General features: G+C 58.8%; 1 protein-coding gene across 1 annotated transcript in view; it reads right to left on the reverse strand.

Moving 5' to 3' along the window:
- The window catches only part of TNXB (tenascin XB), a gene marked incomplete at its 3' end in the record, with an annotated part of 54052 nt that overhangs the window by 5018 nt on the left and 37904 nt on the right, over window positions 1-11130 (reverse strand). Inside the window, exons 30-38 of the mRNA XM_082012213.1 lie at window positions 10032-10499; window positions 8563-9258; window positions 6858-7268; window positions 6052-6345; window positions 4761-5069; window positions 3528-3821; window positions 2987-3280; window positions 2095-2388; window positions 356-480 (exon numbers count right to left, since the gene is read on the reverse strand). Coding sequence (XP_081868339.1) covers window positions 356-480; window positions 2095-2388; window positions 2987-3280; window positions 3528-3821; window positions 4761-5069; window positions 6052-6345; window positions 6858-7268; window positions 8563-9258; window positions 10032-10499 — 3185 coding nt within the window. The remainder of the gene's footprint in view (window positions 1-355; window positions 481-2094; window positions 2389-2986; window positions 3281-3527; window positions 3822-4760; window positions 5070-6051; window positions 6346-6857; window positions 7269-8562; window positions 9259-10031; window positions 10500-11130) is intronic.

Consider the following 11130-nt stretch of genomic DNA (forward strand, 5'->3'; position numbering starts at 1 on the left):
TTGGGGATCCCTCGGATGTTATTGGGGTCCCCCAGAGACTTACTTAGGTCTCAGGGGGGCACTGGGGTGTTAAAGGGCGTAATGAGGGTCCCACCAGGGATATTGGGGTGAATAGGGAGGATAAGGGTCCCCAAGGGGTTAACTGTGGTCCCTGGGAGGGTATTGGGGTCCCTCAAAGGATCTCAGAGTCCCCAGGGGGCATCAGGGACCCCAAAGGGGTATTGGGGCCCCTGGAGGAGTACTGGAGTCCCACAAGGGATACTGGGGACCCTGCGGGGTTACTGGGGGCTCTGGGGTGGGTATTTGTGTCCCCAGGGGGGTTCTGAGGTTTCAGGGTGCTTTGAGGGGTCGTTACCTGCTGGGGTCCTCCGGGGGGGCCGTAGATGAGGTCATAACCGTCGGCGGGGGTGCGAAGGGGTGCCCAGTGCAGCCGGGCGCTGCGGGGCCACACAGTCCCCACCCACAGGGTCCCCGGGGCGCCTGTGCAGGGGAGGGGGGTGCCACTGACATCCCCGACCCCCCCAGTCCCCCAAGGACCTGGCCCCCCGCTGCCCACCCCATACACACACAGGAACCCCACTTTGGAACCCCCCCAACCACCAACCCCCACAGAAATCCCCATGGACCCCTCACCCCCAGACCCTCCATAGCACTCCAGGGTCCGCCACCCACACCCAGGGGGCTCTCCCTGCCAGGGACACCCCACCCAGGATACCAACACACCATCGCTCCAACCAACCGTCCAGGTGTCCAGCCAGCAACCAACCACCCAACCATGCAACCATCCACCGACCAACCACCCACCACCCAACCATCCACCGCCCAAAATTGAACCCACCCAACCACCCAACCACCCACCGCCCAAACTTCCACCCGCCCAACCTTCCACCCACCCAACCATCCAACTGCCCAATCTTCCACCTGCCCAACCTTCCACCTGCCCAACCTTCCAACTGCCCAACCATCCACCGCCCAAACTTCCACCTGCCCAAACTTCCACCTGCCCAACCACCCACCGCCCAAACTTCCACCCGCCCAACCATCCACCTGCCCAATCATCCACCGCCCAACCATCCACCACTCACCCACCCACCGCCCAAACTTCTACCCACCCAACCACCCAATCATCCACCCACCCAACCTTCCAACTGTCCAGCCAGCTATCATCCAACCATCCAATCATCCCTCCATCCAACTGTGCAACCAACCATCCAACTGTCCATCCATCAACCATCCACCCACCTACCTATCCAATCACCCATCCAAACATCCCACCATCCAACCAGCCATCCAACCATTGAAACATCCAACTGTCCAACCAACCATAAAGCCATCCAACCATCTGTCCATCCAGCCAGTCATCTATCCAACTGACCTTCTACCCAGGCTACCAACCTTTCGTCCATCTACCCATCCAACCTTCCATCCATACATACAATCATCCAGTCACCGTATGTCCATCTTTCCACCCATACATCCCTCAACCACGTTGCAATCTCTCCAGACAGAGCCCAGCCAAACATGTGCCCTTCCATCTTCCCACACATTCCTTTGTCCATGACTACATCAGTCTATCCAACCATCCATCCATCCAACCCTCCATTGTCTATAAATCTGTCCAACCAGCCAACCTTCAGTCCATCCACCCATCAAACCAATTAACAAAACATTCAATCTACCCATCCATCCAACCAATCACATATCAGTCCATCCACCCATTCAACCAACCAACTAAACATCCATCCATCCTCTATACATCCATCAGTCTGTCCCTTCATCCCTCCAACCTTCATGCCTCCATCCCTCTCATCCCTCCTTTAACCCCACATCCAGCCAGCCAAGGATCCAGCCAGTCATCCAAATAACCAAAACATCATAGAAGAAACTTCCATCCATCCACCCTTCCTTCCTTCCATCCAACCCTCCAAACCTTGCACACACCCATCCCATCATCCACACCCTTTTTAGCACCCAAGAGAAGTTCCCAGCTCCCACAAGACCCAAAGGACCAGGACAGGCCCTACCCAAGCTCCTGCCAGCACCCCAAAACCAGCACCCAAAGGGGACACAGAAATGGTCCACAGCCCCACTCACCCGTGACGGCATCGGTGGAGATGGGGCCCAGACGCTTCCGACCCCACAGTCCGTACAGGTTGAACTTGTAGCGGCGGGACGGTGACAGCCCAGGCACAGTCACCGCGCGGGAACCACCGTCCACGGGCAGCACCTGGGGCTGGCCCTGTGCGTCCTTGTACTGCACCGTGAAGGAGTCAAAGGTGCCCTCGGGGACGCTCCACTCCAGCTGCACGGAGTCGGGGGTGATGTGAGGGGCGGTGAGCTCGCCCAGGCGGGGCTGGGTTGGTGCTTCCTCCTCTTGTAGAGCTGGGGCTGCAACAGAGAGGACACAGTGCAGGGCATAAATGTCAAGACATCCATCCACCCACCCACCCACCCACCCATCTCCATCCATCCATCCATCCACCCACCCTCCTGTTCAACCAGACATTCCTCTAATCATCCACCCATCTTCCATGCACATTTATCCACCCATTCAACCACCTGTCTGCCCATCCATCCATCCATGCCACCCTCTCAGGATCCCTCCATCCAACTGTGTGTCCGTACATCCCTCCCTCCACCCAAGCATGTGTCCATGCATCCAACCAGTAAAGCATCTATGCATCAACATCCCCCAATCCCTTCAACCTTGTATGCTCCCATCCATCCATCCAAACACCCATCCATCCTTACATCAAACCCATTATCCATCCTTACATCCTTCCATCCAAGAAACATTCTTCCATGAATCTATCCCTCCAACCTTCCCTGCTCCCATTCCACCATCCATTCCCCAGTCAGTGCCCAGGATACGTTTCCATTTCCCACCAGGCCCAAAGGACCAGGACTGGCTCTGCTCAAGCTTATGCCACACACCAAATCCAGCACCCAAAAGGGACTTCCCGATGGATCCGGCACAGGCCCTCACCCGTGATGGTGTCAAGGGAGATGGGGCCCAAACGTTTCTGCCCCAGCATCCCATAAAGGTAGAAATTGTAGCGGCGGGACGGTGACAGCCCAGGCACAGTGACCGTGCGGGAACCACCGTCTACAAGCACTGACTCAGGCTGGCCCTGTGCGTCCCTGTACTGCACTGTGAAAGAGTCAAAGGTGCCCTCGGGGACGCTCCACTCCAGCTGCACAGAGTCAGGGGTGATGTGGGAGGCCGTCAGCTCGCCCAGGCGGGGCTGGGATCGTGATTTCTCCTCCTGTGGAGCTGGAGCTGAAACAGAGAGGAGACAAGGCAGGGCCTAAACATCAACACATCCATCCACCCATCGATCCCAACATACATTCCTACATCCACGCCTCCAACCATGCATGCACCCATCCCGCCCAACAACTCAGCAACCCAAGAGAAGTCACGTTTCACAGATGGCTCAAGGATCTCCAACATGCCCTGCAAAAGCTCCTGCCACAAGCAAAGCCCAGGGACGGCAACGGCAAGGATGGTTCCACAGCCCACTCACCTGTGATGGCATCGGCAGAGATGGGGCCCAGACGCTTCCGACCCCACAGCCCGTACAGGTTGAACTTGTAGCGGCGGGACGGTGACAGCCCAGGCACGGTCACCACCCGGGAACCACCGTCCACGGGCAGCACCTGGGGCTGGCCCTGTGCGTCCTTGTACTGCACCGTGAAGGAGTCAAAGGTGCCCTCGGGGACGCTCCACTCCAGCTGCACGGAGTCGGGGGTGACATCGGAGGCCGTCAGCTCGCCCAGCATCGGCTGCGATGCTGCTTCCTCCTTTGGTGGGGCTGAAGCTGCAACAGGGACAGCACCATGCAGGACACGCTGGGCACAGACATCTCGCCATCCCTCCATGCCTCCGTCTGCCTCTCTGCCTGTCCCTCCATCCATGGCATCCCCACCCATCACTCGACTCACCCGACCATCCTCCCTTCCACCCACTTCCCATTCCTGCAGCTCCTTGTCCGCTCAGCCACTCACCCATCCAATAATCCCTTTGTCAGGCAATGCAGGCAGCCAGCCTGCCACCAACCCGTGCTTCCACCTGCCGAACCATCCATCCATCCATCCATCCATCCATCCATCCATCCATCCATCCATCCATCCATCGTCATGTCTCTTCCCAGCCATCCCTGCTTCCTTCTGCCCAGTCACCCAGCATCTCTCCATGAACCTTCTCTCCCAGATCACCCCATGGAGCCATGATCCCAACCACCCACGCAGTCAGCCATCCGTCCATTCGTTAAACAGTCCGATTACTCACCAACCCTCCCATGCTGCCATCCAGCCATGCTTCCATCCATTCCTCTCTCCAGCCATCAATCAGTGCCTCCAATCACATTTCCAGCCACCCAACCAAAAATCCATCCATCCATCCATCCATCCATCCATCCATCCACCCACCCACCCACCCACCCACCCATCCACCCACCCATCCCTCTCCATCCACCCAGTCCCAAGCACCCATCCATCCACCCATCCCCATCCAACCCCCACCATCCATCCGCCTGCCCACCATCCAGTCAACCACCCACACACTCATCCAATCAGCCACCCTTCCATTCAAACACCCCTCCGTCCGTCTCACCCTGCATGCACCCACGCCCACCACCAAATCAAGGGCCACATGCTCTTCCCATATCCCTCAAGCTCTAAGGACCTGCCAAGGCTCCCGACTTGCTCCAAACCCAGCGCCCGCACACGACACAGCCTGGGCACAAAGCCACCCTCACCTGTGACGGCATCGGTGGAGATGGGGCCCAGACGCTTCCGACCCCACAGCCCGTACAGGTTGAACTTGTAGCGGTGGGACGGTGACAGCCCAGGCACGGTCACCGCACGGGAACCACCGTCCACGGGCAGCACCTGGGGCTGGCCCTGTGCGTCCTTGTACTGCACCGTGAAGGAGTCAAAGGTGCCCTCGGGGACGCTCCACTCCAGCTGCACGGAGTCGGGGGTGACATCGGAGGCCGTCAGCTCGCCCAGCATCGGCTCCGATGCTGCTTCCTCTGAAGGTGGTTCTTCTGATGGTGGGGCTGAAGCTGCGATGGAGAGGCACAATGTAGGTCACCCAGGGGAGCAGACACCCATCCATCCATCCATCCATCCATCCATCCATCCATCCATCCATCCATCCATCCATCCATCCATCCTTCCATCCATCCATCCATCCATCCATCCATCCATCCAATAAATTCAGCCAAGCATCCAACCACGCATCCATCCACACCTCTGTTCTCTCTGCCCATCCGTCCATGCTTCCAGCCACCCAGTCACCCACTGCTCCAAGTACCGCTTTCCATCCATCAGGGCCCAAATTCAACCATCCAATCAGTGATTCAGTTGTCCAGCCCAACACCCATTCCTCCCCACCGCCACCCATCCCACCAGCCGTCACGCCACTTGGCGACCTCGCCAGCTGTCCCTTTGTAAAGGTGTTCCGCAATCCGATCATTGATCCACCCATCAATCTGCTTCACCGTCCACCCATCGGTCCTCCCATCCACCCCACCTCCACACATCCACGCGCCCATCCATCTCTCCTCCCAGTAAAACAGACTTTGGACCGCAATTCCCTTCATCATTCTACTCAGCTTTCCATTTCCTGCTCCGTTCACTTGCCCACCCATCCATCCATCCATCCATCCATCCATCCATCCTTGCATCCTTCCCACCATTCAGCTACCCAAGCAATTCATCAGCTTCCATCCCATCACCCGCTCAAACTCCTACCGACATGTACATACAACCATTGGCCCATCCAGCCACTCATAGTTCCGACCGTCAGATCATCCGTTTCGCAGCGCACCTCTTCCCATCTCAGTCCGTGATTTCATCTCTTCAACCACCCGTCCCTCCAAAACAGCCTCCATCTCTCCATTCCACGCTCTGACGTTGCACGTCACCTTCCCTACATCCCTCCCCAAGCCAGTGTCTAACACATGTTCCCACTGAACGGGCTCCAGCCCCACGGCAAAACCAGTGCCCGCACGGGACACCGATGGGGCCCACAGGCGCCCTCACCCGTGACGGCATCGGTGGAGATGGGGCCCAGACGCTTCCGACCCCACAGCCCGTACAGGTTGAACTTGTAGCGGCGGGACGGTGACAGCCCAGGCACGGTCACCGCGCGGGAACCACCGTCCACGGGCAGCACCTGGGGCTGGCCCTGTGTGTCCTTGTACTGCACCGTGAAGGAGTCAAAGGTGCCCTCGGGGACGCTCCACTCCAGCTGCACGGAGTCGGGGGTGACATCGGAGGCCGTCAGCTCGCCCAGCATCGGCTGCGATGCTGCTTCCTCCTTTGGTGGGGCTGGGGCTGCAACAGGGACAGCACCATGCAGGACACGCTGGACACAGACATCTCGCCATCCCTCCATGCTTCCGTCCGCTTCTCTGCCTGTCCCTCCATCCATGGCATCCCCACCCATCACTCGACTCACCCGACCATCCTCCCTTCCACCCACTTCCCATTCCTGCAGCTCCTTGTCCGCTCAGCCACTCACCCATCCAATAATCCCTTTGTCAGGCAACGCAGGCAGCCAGCCTGCCACCAACCCGTGCTTCCACCTGCCGAACCATCCATCCATCCATCCATCCATCCATCCATCCATCCATCCATCCATCCACCCACCCACCCATCCACGCAACCAGTCCCAAGGACCCATCCACCCACCCATCCCCATCCAACCCCCACCATCCATCCGCCTGCCCACCATCCAGTCAACCACCCACACACTCATCCAATCAGCCACCCTTCCATTCAAACATCCCTCCGTTCGTCTCACCCTGCATGCACCCACGCCCACCACCAAATCAAGGGCCACATGCTCTTCCCATATCCCTCAAGCTCTAAGGACCTGCCAAGGCTCCCGACTTGCTCCAAACCCAGCGCCCGCACACGACACAGCCTGGGCACAAAGCCACCCTCACCCGTGACGGCATCGGTGGAGATGGGGCCCAGACGCTTCCGACCCCACAGCCCGTACAGGTTGAACTTGTAGCGGCGGGACGGTGACAGCCCAGGCACGGACACCGCGCGGGAACCACCGTCCACGGGCAGCACCTGGGGCTGGCCCTGTGCGTCCTTGTACTGCACCGTGAAGGAGTCAAAGGTGCCCTCGGGGACGCTCCACTCCAGCTGCACGGAGTCGGGGGTGACATCGGAGGCCGTCAGCTCGCCCAGCATCGGCTGCGATGCTGCTTCCTCTGATGGTGGTTCTTCTGATGGTGGGGCTGAAGCTGCGATGGAGAGGCACAATGTAGGTCACCCAGGGGAAGAGACACCCGTCCGTCCGTCCGTCCATCCATCCATCCATCCTTCCATCCATCCATCCATCCATCCATCCATCCATCCATCCATCCAATAAATTCAGCCAAGCATCCAACCACGCATCCATCCACACCTCTGTTCTCTCTGCCCATCCGTCCATGCTTCCAGCCACCCAGTCACCCACTGCTCCAAGTACCGCTTTCCATCCATCAGGGCCCAAATTCAACCATCCAATCAGTGATTCAGTTGTCCAGCCCAACACCCATTCCTCCCCACTGCCACCCATCCCACCAGCCGTCACGCCACTTGGCGACCTCGCCAGCTGTCCCTTTGCAAAGGTGTTCCTCAGTCCGATCATTGATCCACCCATCAATCTGCTTCACCGTCCACCCATCGGTCCTCCCATCCACCCCACCTCCACACATCCACGCGCCCATCCATCTCTCCTCCCAGTAAAACAGACTTTGGACCGCAATTCCCTTCATCATTCTACTCAGCCTTCCATTTCCTGCTCCGTTCACTTGCCCACCCATCCATCCATCCATCCATCCATCCATCCATCCATCCATCCATCCGTCCGTCCGTCCATCCATCCATCCTTCCATCCATCCATCCATCCATCCATCCATCCATCCATCCATCCATCCATCCATCCAATAAATTCAGCCAAGCATCCAACCACGCATCCATTCACACCTCTGTTCTCTCTGCCCATCCGTCCATGCTTCCAGCCATCCAGTCACCCACTGCTCCAAGTACCGCTTTCCATCCATCAGGGCCCAAATTCAACCATCCAACCAGTGATTCAGTTGTCCAGCCCAACACCCATTCCTCCCCACTGCCACCCATCCCACCAGCCGTCACGCCATTTGGCGACCTCGCCAGCTGTCCCTTTGCAAAGGTGTTCCTCAGTCCGATCATTGATCCACCCATCAATCTGCTTCACCGTCCACCCATCGGTCCTCCCATCCACCCCACCTCCACACATCCACCCGCCCATCCATCTCTCCTCCCAGTAAAACAGACTTTGGACCGCAATTCCCTTCATCATTCTACTCAGCTTTCCATTTCCTGCTCCGTTCACTTGCCCACCCATCCATCCATCCATCCGTCCGTCCATCCATCCTTGCATCCTTCCCACCATTCAGCTACCCAAGCAATTCATCAGCTTCCATCCCATCACCCGCTCAACCTCCTACCGACATGTACATACAACCATTGGCCCATCCAGCCACTCATAGTTCCGACCGTCCGATCATCCGTTTCGCAGCGCACCTCTTCCCATCTCAGTCCGTGATTTCATCTCTTCAACCACCCGTCCCTCCAAAACAGCCTCCATCTCTCCATTCCACGCTCTGACGTTGCACGTCACCTTCCCTACATCCCTCCCCAAGCCAGTGTTTAACAGATGTTCCCACTGAACGGGCTCCAGCCCCACGGCAAAACCAATGCCCGCACGGGACACCGATGGGGCCCACAGGCCACCCTCACCCGTGACAGCATCGGTGGAGATGGGGCCCAGACGCTTCCGACCCCACAGCCCGTACAGGTTGAATTTGTAGCGGCGGGACGGTGACAGCCCAGGCACGGTCACCGCGCGGGAACCACCGTCCACGGGCAGCACCTGGGGCTGGCCCTGTGCGTCCTTGTACTGCACCGTGAAGGAGTCAAAGGTGCCCTCGGGGACGCTCCACTCCAGCTGCACGGAGTCGGGGGTGACATCGGAGGCCGTCAGCTCGCCCAGCATCGGCTGCGATGCTGCTTCCTCCTTTGGTGGGGCTGGGGCTGCAACAGGGACAGCACCATGCAGGACACGCTGGGCACAGACATCTCGCCATCCCTCCATGCCTCCATCCACCTCTCTGCCTGTCCCTCCATCCATGGCATCCCCACCCATCACTCGACTCACCCGACCATCCTCCCTTCCACCCACTTCCCATTCCTGCAGCTCCTTGTCCGCTCAGCCACTCACCCATCCAATAATCCCTTTGTCAGGCAACGCAGGCAGCCAGCCTGCCACCAACCCGTGCTTCCACCTGCCGAACCATCCATCCATCCATCCATCCATCCATCCATCCATCCATCCATCCATCCATCCATCCATCGTCATGTCTCTTCCCAGCCATCCCTGCTTCCTTCTGCCCAGTCACCCAGCATCTCTCCATGAACCTTCTCTCCCAGATCACCCCATGGAGCCATGATCCCAACCACCCACGCAGTCAGCCATCCGTCCATTCGTTAAACAGTCCGATTACTCACCAGCCCTCCCATGCTGCCATCCAGCCATGCTTCCATCCATTCCTCTCTCCAGCCATCAATCAGTACCTCCAATCACATTTCCAGCCACCCAACCAAAAATCCATCCATCCATCCATCCATCCATCCATCCATCCATCCATCCATCCACCCACCCACCCACCCATCCACGCACCCATCCCTCTCCATCCACCCAGTCCCAAGCACCCATCCACCCACCCATCCCCATCCAACCCCCACCATCCATCCGCCTGCCCACCATCCAGTCAACCACCCACACACTCATCCAATCAGCCACCCTTCCCTTCAAACATCCCTCCGTTCGTCTCACCCTGCATGCACCCACGCCCACCACCAAATCAAGGGCCACATGCTCTTCCCATATCCCTCAAGCTCTAAGGACCTGCCAAGGCTCCCGACTTGCTCCAAACCCAGCGCCCGCACACGACACAGCCTGGACACAAAGCCACCCTCACCCGTGACGGCATCGGTGGAGATGGGGCCCAGACGCTTCCGACCCCACAGCCCGTACAGGTTGAACTTGTAGCGGCGGGACGGTGACAGCCCAGGCACGGTCACCACGCGGGAACCACCGTCCACGGGCCGCACCTGGGGCTGGCCCTGTGCGTCCTTGTACTGCACCGTGAAGGAGTCAAAGGTGCCCTCGGGGACGCTCCACTCCAGCTGCACGGAGTCGGGGGTGACATCGGAGGCCGTCAGCTCGCCCAGCATCGGCTGCGATGCTGCTTCCTCCTTTGGTGGGGCTGGGGCTGCAACAGGGACAGCACCATGCAGGACACGCTGGGCACAGACATCTCGCCATCCCTCCATGCCTCCATCCACCTCTCTGCCTGTCCCTCCATCCATGGCATCCCCACCCATCACTCGACTCACCCGACCATCCTCCCTTCCACCCACTTCCCATTCCTGCAGCTCCTTGTCCGCTCAGCCACTCACCCATCCAATAATCCCTTTGTCAGGCAACGCAGGCAGCCAGCCTGCCACCAACCCGTGCTTCCACCTGCCGAACCATCCATCCATCCATCCATCCATCCATCCATCCATCCATCCATCCATCCATCGTCATGTCTCTTCCCAGCCATCCCTGCTTCCTTCTGCCCAGTCACCCGGCATCTCTCCATGAACCTTCTCTCCCAGATCACCCCATGGAGCCATGATCCCAACCACCCACGCAGTCAGCCATCCGTCCATTCGTTAAACAGTCCGATTACTCACCAACCCTCCCATGCTGCCATCCAGCCATGCTTCCATCCATTCCTCTCTCCAGCCATCAATCAGTGCCTCCAATCACATTTCCAGCCACCCAACCAAAAATCCATCCATCCATCCATCCATCCATCCATCCATCCACCCACCCACCCACCCACCCATTCCTCTCCATCCAACCAGTCCCAAGCACCCATCCATCCACCCATCCCCATCCAATCCCCACCATCCATCCGCCTGCCCACCATCCAGTCAACCACCCACACACTCATCCAATCAGCCACCCTTCCATTCAAACATCCCTCCGTCCGTCTCACCCTGCATGCACCCACGCCCACCACCAAATCA

This window comes from Phaethon aethereus (genome assembly GCF_964289735.1).
Source record: "Phaethon aethereus genome assembly, chromosome: 33".
Lineage (NCBI taxonomy): Eukaryota > Metazoa > Chordata > Aves > Phaethontiformes > Phaethontidae > Phaethon > Phaethon aethereus.